Source organism: Peromyscus leucopus, chromosome 4 (genome assembly GCF_004664715.2).
Source record: "Peromyscus leucopus breed LL Stock chromosome 4, UCI_PerLeu_2.1, whole genome shotgun sequence".
Lineage (NCBI taxonomy): Eukaryota > Metazoa > Chordata > Mammalia > Rodentia > Cricetidae > Peromyscus > Peromyscus leucopus.
Window position 1 is genome coordinate 8335027 of NC_051066.1, and position 19304 is coordinate 8354330.

The 19304-nt window shown below is 46.8% G+C and overlaps 1 protein-coding gene across 13 annotated transcripts in view; it reads left to right on the top strand.

The window, feature by feature from the left end:
- Window positions 1–19304, top strand: part of Fnbp1 (formin binding protein 1) — a 119155-nt gene that overhangs the window by 85877 nt on the left and 13974 nt on the right. For 4 of the 13 annotated variants that reach the window (XM_028884641.2, XM_028884642.2, XM_028884644.2 and 1 more), the window contains exons 7-10: window positions 6969–7097; window positions 9920–10066; window positions 11104–11298; window positions 12194–12376. In XM_028884641.2, coding sequence (XP_028740474.1) covers window positions 6969–7097; window positions 9920–10066; window positions 11104–11298; window positions 12194–12376 — 654 coding nt within the window. Of the gene's footprint in view, window positions 1–6968; window positions 7098–9919; window positions 10067–11103; window positions 11299–12193; window positions 12377–17830; window positions 17915–19304 lie in introns of all 13 variants that reach the window. The other 9 variants (XM_028884649.2, XM_028884650.2, XM_028884651.2 and 6 more) reach the window with 4 other exon arrangements.

The window sequence follows — 19304 nt, forward strand, 5'->3', positions numbered from 1 at the left end:
GTGTTAGAATTTACATCGTTTACTCATCAAGACAAAAGAAGATATCCCTTAATAATGCAATGAGGCTATAAATACTGTTTCATGCTGCTGGATTAGTGCTGTGGTACAGCTTTTAACCAACGTGCATGTGGGTTTGTATCTTTTGATGTTAACGTGCCTAGAAAATAGGTAATCCCATGCTATGTTATTAATATCCTATTACACCATTGCTATCTGGTGACCTGTATGGCCTGTTCTCTCTCCTGGCTGCATCCGACAGTTAGGCAGGTGGGGTGAGCAGGAATGCTTTACTTTACAAACTATACAAACTGTAAGTTTGACGTTGGACACGGTGTCTGTATTCCCAGCACTCAGGACACTGAGGCTGGAGGATTGCTGTGAATTTGAGGCCAGTCTGGGCTACACAGGGAGTACCAGGCTAGCTTGAGCTATAATATGAGACTCTATTTCAACAAAACAAAACAGATAAGAAAAAAAAAAACTTGTAAACTTGAATTATTTTCAGCAAACAGATTTTTTTTTCTTCTTCCTTTGGTCATCCCAAGAAAAAGAATGCAGGACTGTTAATTTCCCGAGTTTACCTTTCTCTTGGCACAAACAGTTTGAGGAGGGATCAGAATCCAGAGGCCCTGCTGGGTCCCCTCAGTGCCTGCGCTGCAGGGAGATCAGGCCCATCTGCCAGTCCCGGGAGCTGGGACCGGCTGCCAGGCATTGCAGATTCTGGGCAGCCTGTGTGGATGCACCATGGTGCAGCCATTGAGGCATGGTGCCCTCACTGAGGTGGGGGATGAGGGGCAGATCGAGCTTCCTTGTCTTCCAACGTAAAACCCAGCTAGGAGTTCTTGGATAATGATTCCGGGGAGCACCAAGAAGCCACTGCTTCAGAGAACGCAGTGCTAGGCAGGCTGCTGGGACTCCTAAGGATGGTCTTCATTGCTGTTCCCAACAACTCACCAAAAAACTTTTGGTAATAAAAGATAGGATTCTTATAATTTAAAAAAAAAGATTTATTTATATTTATTATTTTCATTTATGTGTTTGAGTGTTTTGCCTACATGGGCATAAGTCATGCAAGCCAGAAGAGAGCATCTAATCCCCTAGAAGTGGAGTTAGGGACAGCTGTGAGCTACCATGTGGGATGCTGGGAACTCAGGTCCTCTGCAAGAGCAGCAAATGTTCTTAACTGATGAGCGGCTGCTACAGCCCTGTACCTCTTCGACAATGGGAAAGGAAAAATGACTTTCCAAAAGATGTCAAAGATGAGCTCTTCCTGGCCGACTTGTTAGGGCTACATAGTGAGTCCCCACGCTGAGAGCGCGACCAATCAGAAGTGAAGCCATGCACAGCAGGGTCACACCAAGGAATTATGAAGTGAAGATTTCATTTTTCTGACAACAGCTAGATGAGTCTCATTCAGACCTGTCCATGACTTAGATCTTTACATTCTGAAACTCTGACTCATACTTTCTCTCTCTCTCTCTCTCTCTCTCTCTCTCTCTCTCTCTCTCTCTCTCTCTCTCTCTCTCTCTCTCACTCACTCACGCTGAACACCTCTGTGTATCTTTGAACTACAGCCATGTTACTTGTAAGGTATTCTTAGAACAGCAACTTTAAAGGACTAGCCAGTGGTGTGGGTAGGAGGGGAAATTCAGGCCTCTGAGACAACCTTGGCTTTTTTTTCTTTCTTTTTAGTTTTAGGTTTTTTTAGTTTTTGGAGACAGGTTCTCTCTGTTTAGTCCTGGCTATCCTGGAGCTTGCTATGTAGACCAGGCTGGCCTCAAACTTACAAGAGATCTGCCTGCCTTTGCCTCCCAGCGCTGGGATTAAAGGTGCGTGTCACCACGTCCTACTGACTGGGGGCTGTTTTTACACAGGTTTACCAACACCTGAGAAGGTGACGCTCGCCTTAGGTGGCAGGGGGCACTACGTCAGACATGATGTTGCCTTCAGTCACTCCAGGTTTCCGGTCTGCTTCCTCGTGGAGCTGCCTCCACAGTTCACACCCTCCGCGGTTCACACCCTCCGAGGTTCACACCCTCCACAGTTCACACCCTCCAAGGTTCACACCCTCCATAGTTCACACCCTCCAAGGTTCACACCCTCCACAGTTCACACCCTCCAAGGTTCACACCCTCCACGGTTCACACCCTCCGCAGTTCACACCTGAGGTCCTGAACTGTTTTATCATCACAGCTGCACAGGACTTGGGGAAGGACACCCTGAAACCGTTAGGCATTAATAAACTCTAAAAGCAATTTCATGGCTGGACTGAAACATTATGAGGGGGCGCCAAGGGAAGAGGATTCCAGCAGCTTCCCCCAGACAGTGCGGGAAGACCACAGCTCTTAGCAGTTAATTGCCATGAGTAGATTTATCTTCTGGACCCCGCCTGTGTGTGTGTGTGTGTATGTGTACGTTTTTGAACATTCACACATGCATATTCTGCCAAAAGATATCCCATCACTATTTTAGGACCATTTCCCTGAAATAAACAGGCAACAGCTTTATCTGATTGCAGTTATGTTCTGTCTGGAGTGGAATCCCCTCCCCTCTCCTCCCCTCCGCTCTAAGACTTTCCGAGGAAGGCCTATGAATGAAGCAGAAGTTATTCTAGAAGTTGTATTCTGCATGGGAATCCCCTTTTTTAACATATTCACCGCAGTGACAACTGAGGAGGTTGAGCTCTGGTGTTGGAAGCCTTGGCTGTGCAGATGGAAGGCAGGCAGGGGACACTGTTATTTTCACAGGATCACTATGAGGGGGTGGATTTTTGAAGGTAGCTAGGGATGAATGTCACAGGGACTTAGTTAATGTACTTGGTGGGGGACTGTCAGAGGCGGAAGGCAGAGCATATGGCCAGGACAGGAGTTGACAGGCTGCCAGCCAAGAGGAAGAATGTGGTGCTAAAACATACCCAGGTTAGCTGAGAAGGCGCCATGCCTTCCATGCCTTGCGGAACCGAAAAGCCCCAGCTAATAAGGAAATGCTTGGAAATACTGGGTGATCTTTGTTCATGAATAGGGAAGAAAATAAAGGAAGCCACAGGACTGTCCCCTTGTGAGTGAAACGTGTGGAGGAAGTGGAACTCAGGTTAAGGTCACCAGGTCAGAAGCCAAGGAGAAACTTTGAGATTAAATGCTCACCTGAGGGGGCTGGAGAGATGTGCTTAGTGTGAATCAGGCTGTGGGTGTGATACCCCGAACCCCCCACCCTCCAAAAAAGACTGACTCTAAAGGGCACTGGTTGCTCCTTTAGAGGATCTGGGTCCGAGTCGCAGCACCCACATGGTGGCTCCCAGCCATCGATAACTCCAGCTCCAGGGATCCGATGCCTTCTGGCCTCCTTGGACACCAGCCCACATATAGGGTATGGATATATGTGCAAACAAAACAGCCTTATGCATTTAAAAAAAAGAAAAAGAAAAAACAAAACAAAACAAAAACACCTTGCCCGCGGGCCCCTGAGATGGCTCAGTGGGTAAGGGTGTTTCTACCAAGCCTGATGACCTGAGTTTGATTCCCACATGGTGAAGGGGGAGAGCTAACTCCCACGAGTCCCCTAATCTCCACATGTGTGCCATGCTGTGTGTGTGTGTGTGTGCGTGCGTGCGCGTCCGCCTGCCTCTGCCTCCTCTAAGTGCTGGGATTAAAGGCGTGCACCACCGCCAACCGCTCCCGACTCAGTCGTGGATCTTGATCTCCTATGACTTGGGTGCCATCAAACAAGACAAAAACAGTCAAAGCAAGCAGAAGCTCATGTGCCGTGCTGGAATGGAGCCCCTAACCTGGGATTGCTTAAGCTCTGTGACGTAAAACCGGGACCGTGAAGTGTCTTCATCAGCAGGGCGTGGTTTTTAAGCCATGTAGACCTCAGACTGTGTTAGTGCCACTGGATGGCTTTTTTTCTGGTCTCCTTTGAGTAGAAGGTGGGGATCAAAGTGACACATTCTCTTGGGTTTGTGTGTGACTCTGTGCTGTATAGACATCCTTGTCTGAGCTGCCGACTTGACTCTGGGCCTAGGGATGTAGCTCAGCAGGAAGTCGTGTGCTTAGCATGAGCCAAGCCATGAGTTTGGTACCCAGAACTCCTCCCCCAAAGTGACTCTAAACTGGTCAAAAATGATTTCTTTTTAACTTTTTAAAAATGTATTTATTAGGGGCAGGAGAGATGGCTCAGCGGTTAAGAGCACTGGCTGCTCTTCCAGAGGTCCTGAGTTCAATTCCCAGCACCCATATGGTGGCTCACAACCATCTGTAATGAGATCTGGTGCCCTCTTCTGGCCTGCAAGCATGCATGTAGGCAGAACACTGTATACATAATAAATAAATAAATCTTTTTTTAAAAATGTATTTATTAGCCAGGCGATGGTGGCACACGCCTTTAATCCCAGCACTCGGGAGGCAGAGGCAGATGGATCTCTGTGAGTTCGAGGCCAGCCTGGTCTACAGAGCTAGTTCCAGGATAGGCAGGGCTGTTATACAGAGAAACCCTGTCTGGAAACACCCTCCCCGCTGCACACACAAATTACTGTTCTTATTTATGTGGATGCATGTGTTTGAAGTTATGTGTATCATGTGTGTGCAGGTGCCCTTGGAGAACAGATGGTATTGGGTTCCCTGGAACAGGAGTTATAGGCGGTTGTGAGCATCCTGGTGTAGGTGCTGAGAATAGAACCCTGGTCCTCTTAGAAGAGCAGTAAACACTCTTAACCTCTGAGCCATCCCATCAGCACCTTGTTTCTTTGATTTGAGGTCTCACTCTGTAGCCCTGGCAGGTCTGGTACTCTCTACATAGGCCATTCTTGAATCCACAACCTGCCATAAAAGTTTTTTTTTTTTAATTTAACAGTTTTAAATTTTTTTTCTGTTTTTATTTTATGCATAGGAGTATTTTGTCTGCTTGGATGTCTGTGTACCACATGCATGCAGTACCCGCAGAGGCCAGTAGAGGACATCAAATCTCCTGCAACTGGAGTTATAGATAGTTGTAAGCCACCATGTAGGTGCTGGGAACTGAACCTGGGTCCTCTGCAAGTGTAACCATTGCTCTTAACCACTGAGCCATCTCTCCAGCCTCATCCACCTTTTTCAGATGGTTGACCCCACTAGGGATTGAGTTTTAAAATATAGTTTACCTCCCCTTCCAAAAAAGTGTATGTACACAAATAAACACTCTTCAAGGTTCTCCCAAGGACCATACAGTGTTTATTATACATGTCATAAAATTAAATTTTTAAAAATATTTTCTTTTAAAAAATGATTTATTTTTATTTTATGTGCATTGGTGCTCTGCCTGCATGTATGTCAGCATGAGGGTGTCAGGTCTCTTAGAACTGGAGTTACAGAGGAAGAGGAGGAATTGTCTCAGGTCTAAGGCAAACCCTATGTGAGCTGCCATGTGGGTGCTGGGAACTGAACCTGGTCCTCTGGAAGAGCAGCCAGTGCTTTTAACTGCTGAGCCATCTCTCCAGCCCCAAGTTTTTTCTTTCTTTCTTTCTTTCTTTCTTTCTTTCTTTCTTTCTTTCTTTCTTTCTTTCTTTCTTTCTTTCTTTCTCTCTCTCTTTCTTTCTCTCTCTCTTTCTTTCTTTCTTTCTTTCTTTCTTTCTTTCTTTCTTTCTTTCTTTTTTCTTTGTTTTTAAGATGGTGACACACACCTTTAATCCCAGCACTCTGGAGGCAGAGGCAGGTAGAACTTCTTGTGGGCCACAAGAATGTATTATAGAGTTTCAGCTGTATATTAAAACTATACTTTGACCAACCAAGGGTCCCCGTCAAGTGGGAAGCCATTTATCACGGAATATTTGGTGTTATGCAGCCTTACTATTCAGCTGCACCTTGCTATGAATTTCTTGTGGGCACATATATTACCAGACCACTTGGCAAACAGTTCAGCTCCTCAGACCTGCTGAACCTCCAGGTAACTTCACTCCCCCGCTGAGCCTAGGACTCAAGCTGACTGGAGATGCACAGCTTTGCTTCTTGTGCAAAAGAAGCTCAGACCACCCCTTCCCTCAGGCCTAGGGGTGTGGCAGAGAGATTGATGAGGACAAGAGAGCTTTCTGCATATCCTGGTGCAGTAAGGACTGGAGCAGAATTCGAGGCAGACACAGAACCCAGTGGCCAGAGAGAAGAGAGGAAGACAGAGATTCTGTAGAGGGTAAAGCAGATCTCTTGCAGAGTTTTCCGAGAGCCAGGAGTAAGGAGTCAGGAAGGCAAGATGGAGGACGAAGGAACAGAGGAGGAAGATGAGGTCAAAGGCATAGGAGCTTACTAAAACTATGAGGACAGGAAAAGTGGGCACAGAGAGGAGCTGAGTGTGAGGATGGAGCTGAAGCTGTATAGACGGAATTTTGTCATAGAGGAATAAAGTAACGGACAAAAAGGCATGATGTATGTAGATTCCTTTCCTCGGATAACCCCACGCCAAATGTAGCATCTTTCCCAGGACTCGGAATTCTCTCAGGGCTGGACTTGGGAAAATTCCGTCATCTTTAAGAACTCTATGAGTTCAAGGCCAGTCTAAGCTACATAATGATGCCTTGTCTCAATAGACAAATAGAAAATTTAGATTCAGGACAGTTTGTTTGTTTGTTAAAGCACCTGATGAGCTGGAGGTGTGGCTCAGTGGCAGAGCACTTGTCTGGCCTCTGTGAGGCTCTGAGTTCTTCAGCCAGTCCCCAGAACTATGAAGAAGTAATTAATTAATTAATAATTTTGAGATAAGCTCTTTCTGTGTAGCCCTGGCTGTCCAGAAATTTTAGACCCAGTTGGCCCTGAACTCACAGAGATCCGCCTGTCTCTGCCTCCCAAGTGCTGGGATTAAAGGCATGCGCCACCATGCCTAGCCTAAGAAGTCATTTTTCAATGCACCTGCTAACATGAAGTGTACAAAGTGGCTTGGGTACTGGTGTGCCTTTGTAGGCTTTTGTTTATGCTGTATAAATAGGATGTTCTTCTTTTTGCCCCAAGGCACGGCAGCAAGCTCAATTACGTCACCAAATGGCAGAGGACAGCAAAGCTGATTACTCCTCAATCCTGCAGAGATTCAACCAGGAACAGTGGGAATACTACCACACCCACATCCCCAACATCTTCCAGGTAAGCGATGCACAGTGCTCACAGCTTGTGGAGACAGGTTGTTTCTGATGTGATAGGGCCTCGCTCTGTAGCCCAGGCTGGCCTGGAAGTCACTGTGTACCTACGCCCGCAGTCATCAGCCTGAGCCTCCTGAGTCCTGGCCTTACAAGTGTGCGCCACCACACCTGGCTTCCCAAATGCCCACAGAGTCATTTGGGAGTAGGTGCACATGTATGTGTGTGTGGAGGTCAGAGGTCACCTTGGATATATATCTGTACACCACATTAATGCCTAGTGCCCCTGGGGATCAGAAGAGGGCCTCTAGAACTAGAGTTCCAGATGATTGTGAGTGGACATGTGGGTGCTGGGAGTCGAACCCAGGTCCTCTGCAAGAGCAGCCCGTGCTCTTAGGTGCTGAACCATCTCTCTACTCTCCCACCCTTTTATCTGAGACTGGGTCTCTCAGTGGCAGGCTGTAGAGATGGCTCTGTAGTTAAAAATGCTTACTGCTCTTATAGGAGATTAGCATTTGGTTCCCAGAACCCACAATGTCTGCCACTCCAGCTCCAGGGGACCTGCCATCCTCTTTTGTCTTCCTTGGCCACCTCTGTGGATATCTGCACACACGTGGTATACATAAACTCACACAGACCCACACATAATAAATAAATCTTTTAAAAATACCTTAGCATAGGCTGGCTGGCCAGCAAGCCTCGTGGATTCTCTTGGTTTTGTTACCCCCGCACAAGGCTTACAGGTACTCTCCATCACACCCAGCTTCTTAGGTGGACTCTGGGCATCAGAGGCGGTCTCATGCTTGTACAGCAAGCCCCTTCCCTACTGGGCCGTCTCCCCAGCGCCACAGAGTTGTTTCCCGTAGCGTGCAGATCGAGCGATGGCCAGCATTAAGAACGAAGCATGACGCTAACTTGGGGTTCAATAGGTGGATGTCCTGGGCCTTCACTGTGCCCGGGTTTTTTTGAGGGGGTTGATATCTTACAACTGTGCCTCTTAGAGGACTGCTTCCTTTGTAAAGGACACTCTGGCTACAAGAAATGCCAGCTTAGCTTTAGGGGACAAAGTGGCATTCAGACTTGTGGGGTTTGAACAGACAAGTATTGTTTCCTTTGAATTGTTCTCTCTTCATTTTAAAATCTGTGTGTGTGTGTGTGTGTGTGTGTGTGTGTGTGTGTGTGTGTGTGGTGTGTATGTGTGTATGTGGTTTGTGGGTACATGTATTTATTTATTTGAGGAATCTCATTATGGACACCTGGCTGCCCTGGAACTCACTATATAGATCAGGCTGGCCTTGAACTTACAGAGATCAGCCTGCCTCTGTTTCCCAAGGCTGGGATTAAAGGTGTGAGCCACCACATTTTTCTGAGGCTGACTCTCTCACTGAATTGGAGCTTCCCGTGTGGCTGGGCTGGCCAGCAGCCAGCTCTAGAGATCCGCCTGTCTGTGTCTACAGTGACGGCTTACTGTTGTACCCACCCCATCTGCCCCTGGCATGTGTACGTGACTGGGGGGTTAGACTCAGGTCCTTGTGACTGTGTGGCAAACACTTGACCAACTGAGCCATCTCCCCAAGCACATGGATTGTTTCTTTGCCTGCCTTAAGTGGTTAACAATGATATGAGAGACTCTGGATGAAGCTCATTGTGGGGCACTGGTTTGTCACACCTAAGCCTGACGACCTTCCATCCCCACAGCACAGTCAATCAGGCAGTCAATGTACAAAATAAACAAATACATACATTATATATGTGTGTGTGTGTGTGTGTGTGTGTGTGTGTGTGTGTGTGTGTGTGTATATATCCCGGTTTGGAGAATTTTGCCTGGTTTTTGAGACAGAGTCTTGCTGTGTAGCCCAGGCTGGCCTTAAATTAGTGACCCTTCTGCCTTAGCCTCCAGAATCCTAGGGTTATAATTGTTAACATCATGCCTGGCTCTCCAGAATCCTAGAGTTATAATTGTTAACATCATGCCTGAACATCATGCCTGGCTCCCCTGGAACTGGGGTTACCCATGGTTGTGAGCCCCCGTGTGAGTGCTGGGAATCTAACCCAGGTCCTCTGGAAGAACAGCCAGAGCTCTTAACCACTGAGCCATCTCTCCAGCTCCCTCTCCTTATATATAAAACATTGTTTTACATTTGATTATTTGTTTAGTATGTGGTTGTGTACATACAGCTGAGGAATTGGTGAGGTGAGAGGTGGCTGTGGCTTGTTCCTTTGCTTCTCTGATCTTTCAGCATCTACTCCGATATCTGGCTCCGGGTTTTCATTATTAAGACCAATTAGGACTCGTGCGACAGTAGGTGCAGGAATCACAGTTCACACAGTGGTCAGAGAGCATTCTGTTTTCTCCTTGCTAGGTGGGTTCCAGGGTTTGAATTTGGGTTATCAAGCTCGGAGGCAAGAACCCACACCTGCGGAGGTGTCTTGTGGGTCTGCTCTTTTTTTTTCCAGTCTGGAACCCCAGCACAATGAATAGTGACACCCACATTTAGGGTGGGTCATCCCCCTCAATTAAACTAGTCAAGAAAATCCTTCGTAGACATGCCCATATTTGGTGATTGTGGATCCCGCCAACTGAAGTCGATGTTACACATCACTAGAGTCCTCTACTGAAACTGCGGTCCAACTGTTTGAAGGGCTCACTATGCAGCCCAGCCATTGACTGAACACAGCACAGCTGACAGATCTACAACGGTACAACAAACCCACGGCCATTCAGACTCCAATCTGTTCCCCAGAAGTATTTGCAGGGGAACAATATCACCCCAAAACAACTTCCCCAAGTAGTAGTAGACCATTTTATACACGGTCCGATTTTTGCAGAAAATACAAGAGATGGAGGAAAGGCGGATCGTGCGCATTGGAGAGTCCATGAAGACCTACGCGGAGGTGGACCGGCAGGTGATACCCATCATCGGGAAATGCTTGGATGGTATAGTGAAGGCGGCCGAGTCGATCGACCAGAAAAATGTAAGTGTAGTCACGGGGCTCTTTCCTTGTCCCTCCGGCACCACCTTGTGCTTCGACCCTAGGACAGGGAGGGCTGGGTGTGGTCACTATGCTTCTGCGCCTGAAAGTCCTTTTATGACCCTCAGTGTTTGGATTTAGTTCCCCAGTGCTTTTGTGTAGAACACAGGGTTGTCACTGAATTAAATGGATTTCTGCAAAGAGGCAAGCTCTTTAGGGCACCCGCAACCCAGCGGCCTGCGGAGTGTGGGGTTTGTCACTAGATGCTGGCAGCATCCCCTCAGTGGGACAGTTAGTATCACTGCCAGGCCCCTGGGTGGCAAAACTGTCCTTCGTTTAAAATACCCACTCAGATCCCTCTGTTCCACTTTTTAATTGCCTCTGTGGAGAGTTTTGTCAGTTGGTGTGAACAGCTGCCTCAGTCAGAGTGTTTTAAATGGTAAATATTTGTAGGAGAGAGTCCTGGGCAGTAAGTGCTTTGTGTGTTTGTTTTTGTTGGTGTGTAGAGTTTGGTTGTAAGATTCCTTGCCCCTCATTTCATTAAGACATGCCAGCTTTCAGTGTCCTTCAGTGATCTCAGCCATCTTTGTGAGAAACAGTTATCCATGTTCCAAAATAAACATCATCCTCCCCACCTCCAGCTACATCCTACAGGCAGGCTCCCGGGATTCCTGAGGTGCCAAACCATCCTTACCTTGAGCTGGAAATGTTTTTCATGTTTTTGTCATCAGACTTAGTGTCTAACTTTAAAGTCTAAATGAAGCTTCCTCCAATCACTGTTTAAAGGCTTAGTGACTTATGAGCGACATGGTAAAAGGGGGAATTTTTTAAAGGCAGAGCATCATGGAAGATTGAAATGAGATGTGGAAAGCACCTTTGGCTCTCACCTGGAGGCAAAGCTTTATGAATTAACCTGTCTGGTAATAGACACACTACTAAGAGAAAAAATATCCAGTATCAATAGGATTCTCTTGGATTGGCCTCTGCGTGCATCATGAGTGTTCTGGTGTTGATGTGGTTGTCCACGGGTATGATTGCAGGACTCCCAGCTGGTCGTGGAAGCCTACAAGTCAGGGTTCGAGCCTCCTGGAGACATTGAGTTTGAAGACTACACCCAGCCGATGAAACGCACGGTATCAGAAAACAGCCTTTCGAGCTCCAAAGAAGGCAAGCCAGAGCTCAAGTTTGGCGGCAAATCCAGAGGCAAGCTGTGGCCATTCATCAAGAAAAACAAGGTACTGGAAGTTTGGACCCTGCGGGCTGAGGCGACAAGGTGCAGAGGCTTGGAGTTTATCTTTTGGTCTTAATCAAACAAAGCTCTGAACTTGCAGAAAGCGAGAGGGACGAGTTAGCGTGCTGCGATCATTTCACGATCCCAACGGTCTCTTTCTGGTGGCGGTCTTTGCCATGACCTCTGACTTATTGCAGATGTGTTATCACCTGGACTGGGTCACCCACACTAACATCACTGACCTCACGGCCCTTTCACCCACCCCTTATCCTCCCAGACTGCTGGGCACCTCTGCTGGGAGCGAGGGGACAGTGTCCCATCTAATCAAGCTTGCCAGCCTGGGCTTGGTTATGAATCCATGTTAACCTGTCTCCGTGAACATTTTTTCCATTTTCTTTCCATAGCGTGGTATGTAGGTGCATGACAGCGCTAACCCATCGGCCTAAAACGGGATGGAGGTGGCATTACTGCATTAACCTTAGGCTGGATGTTAGAGTTTCTCAGGATAGGACTGTCTCGCTGTTTCTCGAAACCTCAGTAATTTAGACCCTTTCCCCCCATTGAGCTGTGTTAGTTTAGGTGCGGAAATGTTTACCCCTCTGGCTTACACTGGATTTGGAATGACTAATGAGAGCCTTAGCTTGCATGTGGCCGTCTGCATGAGCTTTGGGTCACAAGGTTCTGCTGTCCCGTCGCGTACTCACAGACCCTCTCCTTTTCACCCCCTCTTTGTGGAACACATCCTACATGGTTTCTTTTGTACCGTGGCATCGATATTAATGGTTTGTGTTTGACTTGCTTTGGATCTTGAATATGATTTGATGCTTATTTCTGTTTTGTGTCTTCTCGTTTCTGGTTTTTTTTTTTTTTTACTATCACCGCTCATCTTTCACATGTAGCTTATGTCCCTTTTAACATCCCCCCATCAGCCTCCCCCTCCCCCCCCTGCCTCTGCCTCACCCTCTGCTGTTCCCAACGGCCCCCAGTCTCCCAAGCAGCAAAAGGAACCCCTCTCCCACCGCTTCAACGAGTTCATGACCTCCAAACCCAAAATCCACTGCTTCCGGAGCCTAAAGCGTGGGGTAAGTTCCGCTCTGGAATCCTGCGTCTCTTGCGCACTGTGTTGCATGTCTCATTCTGCATAACTTACTTTGTTTGTGAATGGACCCAGTGTGTTTTCCTATAACATTTAGAGAGAGAGAAAGGCTGAGCCTCAGTCGGCTCCCAGAGAACCAGAGAGCAAAAGAATGTCAGAAAGAAAGGAAGGAGCGGAGGAGGGAGGAGGTGTGGGAGGGAGAGAAGGCCAGCAAGCCTGAGATTTGATTCTCTAGTTGGTGCTGGAAGCACCCTACACTTCCCCTTCAGAGGACTGAAGTCATTCATTTCCTCCTTGATCTCACCAACTTTGATCGGGTCTCTTAAACTGACCGTGGAGAAGATGAGGAAGTGGAAATGACTGGACAATCAGAAAATATGTGCTGACTAATTACAGACAGGAGTGTAGTCAGGCACAGCTGTCCTAAAGAAGCCTGCGGCAAAGAGGAAGCCGACCAGCAGCACACTGGCTCCCTTGTGAAGTTAAGGGATGATGATAAAATACCTCTCAACTGGATAGGGCTGAACTCTATACAGGTCGAGCAGCCCAAATCCAAAGTGTTTTGAATGCCATCGTGACACCTTGAGTGAAAAATTCCACACCTGACCTCGCGTGAGTTGCTGCAGCCGTAACACAGCAGTGGCTGTGGTGTGGCCAGAGGCAGATGTTTACATGAGACCTGGATTCCATCTGCAGGACCACAGAAACAAAACACAGGTACCAGAAGCTTGTTCAAATTACAGGGTCAAACACACACACACATAAAGTCAGGCTGTGGCAGGCCACATCTTTAATCCCAGCACTCAGGAGGCAGAGGCAGGTGGATCTCTGAGTTCCAGGCCAGTCTGGGCTACAGAGTGAGTTCCAGGGCAGCCAGGGCTACACAGAGTAACCCTGTCTCAAAAAACCAAAACCAAAAACAACACCCCAACAAAAAAAAAACAAACAAAAACAAAAACAACAACAAAAAACCCATGTAAAACATATGTGAGTTTTATGTTTAGATTTGGATCTCATTTTATCTACATAGATCTCTCCATAAAGTCCGAAGCACTTGTGGTCCTGGACATTCTTGTGAGGAACACTAAACCTGCATCTCTTTGCAAAGGGACAAGGCCCAGTAGCAGTGACATTTATCCAGACCTCCTCTGTTCCATTCTGAGCTCTTCTTGCAGTGAAGCCAGTATGCTAATAGAAGCTGTGGAGCCAGGATCTAAAGCTGGAGACTCTGCTCACACGGTCTGAGAGTCCCTGACACCCAGTGGGAAAAATTTCTTAGAACATGATTGCTGTTAAGACTCAGGTTCGATGGGCTGGAGAGATGGCTCAGTGGTTAAGGGCACTGGCTGCTCTTCCAGAGGACCTGGGTTCACAACTGTCTGTAATTTCTGTTCCAAGGGACTCTGACACCCTCTGACACCTTCACACAGACATATATGAAGTCAAAACACCAATGTCCATAAAATACAAATAAATAGAATTTAAAAAAAAAAAAAAAAAGGACTCACATTTAAAATCAGGTGTGATGTTGCATACCTGTCCTCCTAGCCTTAAGAGGATCAGAAGTTCAAAGCCATTCTTGACTATGTAACAAGTTCAAAGTCGTCCTTGGCTACATAACAAGTTCCAATCCATCCTGGGCTATATGAGACTCTTCAAAACAAACAAACAAACAAAAAACCCATCCAGTTTGCATGACAATTAAGATTGTGTGACTAAATCACACTTATTCCTCTACAGGAATTGGGGCAGTCATTAACACAGATACCAGCTTAGCTCTCCCAAGTAAAACTAAATGACAGGTCTTCTGAGCCTTCTCGCTCGCCCGCCCTCCCTCCCTCCCTCCCTCCCTTCTCTCTCTCTCTCTCTCTCTCTCTCTCTCTCTCTCTCTCTCTCTCTCTCTCTCTCTCTCTCTCTCTCTCTTTCTTGCTGTCCTGGAACTCAATTTGTAGAACAGACTGGGTTTGAACTCACAGACATTTGCCTGCCTCTCCTTCCAACTGCTAGGATTAACGGCATGTACCACCACTCCCAGCTCAAGACACTTGTTTCTAAGTGATGCCATGGAACTAAGTTACCCCTAGAGCTGGAGTTGGATACCAGACCTTGGGCTGGTAAGCAGCATGGCTGGGCAAAGACAGGTCCAGTGTTCCTCGTGAATGGAAAGTTCTCGAGTTTTGTGGTCCTGCTCCAACATCCACTGTCATAGGAAGAGATTCCACACCTGACTGAGCATTTGTCTCAAGTCCATCTGCTGGTAGACTTCCTTGTCTGTAGAATTCCTGTGCTAAGAGAATCTTCATTTTATAGAATCAGCGTCCTGATCCATGTCTAACCTCAGCACTCCAAAGGTGGAGGCAGGAGGATTGCCACTAAGTCTAAAACCAGCCTGGGCTTCATAATGAGGTCCCATTTCCAAAGAACAGAAACGGTGCTGGGGATGTGGCTCAGTTGTCAGTGCTTGCCTAGCGGGCATCCCCAGCACAGCATAAACCACGATGTGATGGTGAAAGCCTGCTGAGATCAGACGTCCAAAGGTCCTCCTTGGCTACAGAGTGAGTTTGAGGCCAGCCTAGGCTATGTGAGATCCTATCTCAAAAATAAAATAAAATGATGGGCCAGCGATATGGCTCAGCAGGCAAAAGTGCTTGGAGCCAAGCCTGACGACCTGAGTTCAATCCCCAGGTCCCAAGCAGTGAAACTCCCAAAAGCTGTCCATGTGCACAATAAACAAATAAATAAAATAGACGAGTAAATAAAAAAAGTAGTAGGGTCCCAAAATCAAGGTTGAAGGAAGGAAGGACACATTTGAGAGGATTATTTTGCTTTAAGGTTACTTCGTATATCAAATTAAAAACCAGACATTTGGGCTGGTGAAATGAGTCTCCAGGACCCACGTGGTGGAATGAAAGAGAGAACCAATCCCACAAAGTTGTCCTCTGACCTCCACATGTGCGTCTTGGTACTCAAATGTCCACACACCCTGCACAAAGAAATGTACTCACTCTTTATTAAATCAGAAATTTAATTTCCTAAAACCGTCAGGACAGCCACTGTCAGCAGGCAGAGTAGCTTCACAAGTGGACGATGGATCGTGCTGAGCTCTGTTGTTGGGACTGGCTGAGCAGTCGGCAGCTTCTTGGCTCGATTATGCTGGCTTTTAGAACTCCACTCTTCATCAGAGAATTTCCACGGATGTAACCAGGGTGAGCCAGGCTCAGAGTCAGTTACATCATGTCACCACATAATCACTCATGTTTACGAACATCTGCATCTGTCTGTCGGACACTCGTGATGAAATGTGTCAGATGTTTTCACAGTCACCATCCGTTTGCATATCTGGTCCGTGATGCTACATCACACAATCTCCTGGTCATCGATGGTTTCGTACCTGTGTTCATGGTGTCCCCCAAGTGCGTAGGCCGAGACCAAAGAATGCCTGTGTTCAATTAGTACAAGAAAAGATGGTTAAAAAAAAAAAGTCTGATTTAAAGGAAGATTTTTTTTTTTTTTTAAATCACCAAGGTGAATTTTATTTCTTGCTCCTCACATCTGTGTTCAGCAAATTCCTTTTATGGGAACTTTCCTGGATGGTAAGTGCCTTCTCCCCATAACAAGCAAGCTGCTGGAAGCTTCGATGTTGCTTGTGATGGGCCCTTAGGGTCAGTCAGATTCGACGCTGCCTGCAAGGAAGGGGGCAGGAAGGAGGAAGGAAAGGGGAGACACCGAACCTTTGAAAACATCATAAACCCAAAGCCTGGGAACTAGACCAGGTTGTTCAGCAGCTTCAGTGTGCGTGCGGCGAGGCACTGGATCCGTGATGAGTGGAATAGTCCTTGATACCATTTCACTCTCGCTTGAGACTGCCACTCCTGAGCCAAGAATCGATGCAGGATTCTGGGAGAATAACTGTGTATCTGTGGTGTGTCTTTCTGTTCTGTTTTGTTTAGATTTTTTCACTTTAGTTTTTGTCTGTGTGCTTGTCTGTGTACCACGTGTGGGCCCAGCGCCCTCAGAGTTCAGAAGAGGGCGTCGGACCCCCTGGAACTGGAGTTAGAGATGGTTGTGAGTCACCTCATGGGTTCTGGGAATGGAACATGGGTCCTCCCCAAGAGCAGCAAGGGCTTCTAACCACCAGACCATCTGTCCAGTACCCTGTGGCATGTCTTTTAATTCATCACATTTCACAGCCTTCAGGTTTGAATTCTAAATATCTGGTTTAATGACCAGAGTGTAGAAATTATGTGAAATCATTTCTTTCTCTTTTCTTTTTTTTCTGAGACATGCCACCACATCTGGCTCAATGTGCAAACATTTCTTAGCATAGCTTAGTTTATTTCTGAATAATTAAACAAGAGTAAATATTTTTGATTTATTTATTTGTTATGTATACACATGCCAGAAGAGGGCACCAGATCTCGTTATAGATGGTTGTGAACCACCATGTGGTTGCTGGGAATTGAATTCAGGTCCTCAGGAAGAGCAGCCAGTGCTCTTAACCTCTGAGCCATCTCTCCAGCCCCAAGATTAAATATTTTTGTTGTTGCTGTTGTAAGCCATTTCCTGGGGGGTATTTACAGAGAGTCTACACTGACAGACCTTAGTATTCCATCTTTCCAGGAATTTAAAAAAAAAAAAAAAGATTAAAGAAGGGAGAGAGGGAGAGTATCCTCAGAGCTGGTGTGGATGTACACACCTGTGATCCCAGCCCCTAGGAGGTGAAAAATGGAGGAATCCAAGATCATCCTCCGTTATATATGGAGTCTGAGGCCAGTGTGAGCTACATGAGAGGAAACCGAAGGGGTATGGGAGAGACAGAGATTGATACTTGGACGATGGTAGAAAGAAAAATGATAGATGAAAGATAGATGTTGGTGGCCGGTGATGGCTCACGCTTTTGATCCTAGCACTTGGGAGGCAGAGGCCAGCCTGGTCTACAGAGTGAGTTCCAGGGCAGGCTACACAAAGAAACCCTGTCTTGAAAAAAAAGAAAGAAAGGAAGGAAGGAAGGAAGGAAGGAAGGAAGGAAGGAAGGAAGGAAGGAAGGAAGGAAGGAAGGAAGAAAGAAAGAAAGAAAAATAAATATTAGATAGAAGATAGATAGGATAGGTAGATGATAGAAGGATAGATGTTAGATAGATTGATGAATTGATGATTGATTGATTGAGATAGATGCCTAGATACTAGATAGATAATAGATGGGTGGTTACATATGTGGATAGATAGGTAAGAACATGTCCTGGATTTGACTCTACAAAGGATAATTCTATTGTTGCCTAGCTAAAACTAGATGCTCCCTCCTGTATTTTAAAGTTAATCTTAGGAAATACCACCAAAGCAGAGCAAGGCATTTTGGAAATCCATTATTGTGTGTCACGTTCTCGATGTGCGGTTCCTTTATTCGTATCTCTTACCTTGTTCTCTTGCTGACTGTTGGCAGACTCAGTCTTTGAGTTATCACAGAGAGCTCATGAAGAGGACTCTAGGGAAACCCACGCATGCCTTCGAGGCTAGGGACTATGTTGTAAGTCTGCCTGTGCTGCAAGTACGCAGTCACAGCCAAACCACTAACCCCTCGGACAGCGCCAAGACTGGGGACCAGTGCAGCTGTAACACAGCCACCCCACCAACCCAAATTCCCAACTGAGAGGACTGCACCCTGGGGCAAGGACGGGGCTCTTAGGGTATAAATCCAACAGCTATTTTATCCCCAAAATTGCATAGAAAGACCCAGGCTCCCCGACGGACACCCAGTGTCCCCGTGACGTCACCGAGTGTGCTCATCGTCAGCGTGCAGCCTTTTTGTCTTAGTTCTGGTAAAATCTTCAAAGAGCCTGCAGCTGCTTCCTGAAATGTCCGTGGTGCCCCTTGATATGAGTTTATGGCAGAAATTTACCCATAAAACACAGCTGCAGAATGTAGTGACCGAAAGAGACAGTTTAGGGCATGGCAGTGTGACCATGCAGGCACCTCCATCCGTGTTTGCAGCCAGTGGGCCCCTAGGGAGTGATGCCATGAGCTTGGAGAATAAAAACTCAAAGACGCATGAACAGATCGGGTCCCAGTAGATTTCACCAAAGCGTATGTGCTCAGGCACTTCCCGTCCCCTTTCTTTGCGCTTGAGGTTAGTAGCTGTGACCGTCCAATGACACATGGACGCGCTGGCCCTGTCTCCTTCCGTGTTATTGATGCTCGCTTCTCCCAGAGCCCCTAACCGTCGCCTGGAGCTGATGGTGTTTGGTCCCTCGGTGTCCAGTCACACACTCCGTGAGGCTTTTGCCTTTATTCTCCTCGGAGAAGGCTTGCTTTCTAATCAGAAGTGACCTAATTGGCTGGCTTATGACTTATAACCTGAAAACAATCATGTTTGAAAAAGGAATTCGGCACCGTGGTGGCACCTCCTGCAGGTGATCCGTCACTGCCCATTCCAGAAAATGGAATTTGAGAGTTTTGGTGTTTCCAAAAACTGAGTGTGAGAATTTAGTATTTCCAGTTTCTATTGGAACAGATGTTCAATTTTGATCATTTGTTCTTATTTTGAAGTCGTAACCTTCCTATTGATATTGCAAATTTGGTTCTAGGATATTTCGATTATAATCTCAAGTCAGGAAAGGAGTCCTGTAGAGAGCAAATAGTGAGTCGGGGTCTTGGAATTCGCATAAGATGGTGTGTGAGGAAATACTAGTGTCAGCTAGTGTGCTTTGTGGGGGCCGTCCTCTGCCCTGCACCATGAGTGTTGTCTGTCTGAACGACGAACTCAGCTTGTGACGGACAATCTGTGCTTAAGCTCCAGGAGGCTCAGCAAGTTCATGGCCACGGCCTGTGCAGACTTGAAAAGCTGTCCAGTCAGTCTCTTCCTTCCACGTGGAATGCGTTCTTTAAAAAGCGATCGCCTGTTTACAAAGAAGTGTCAA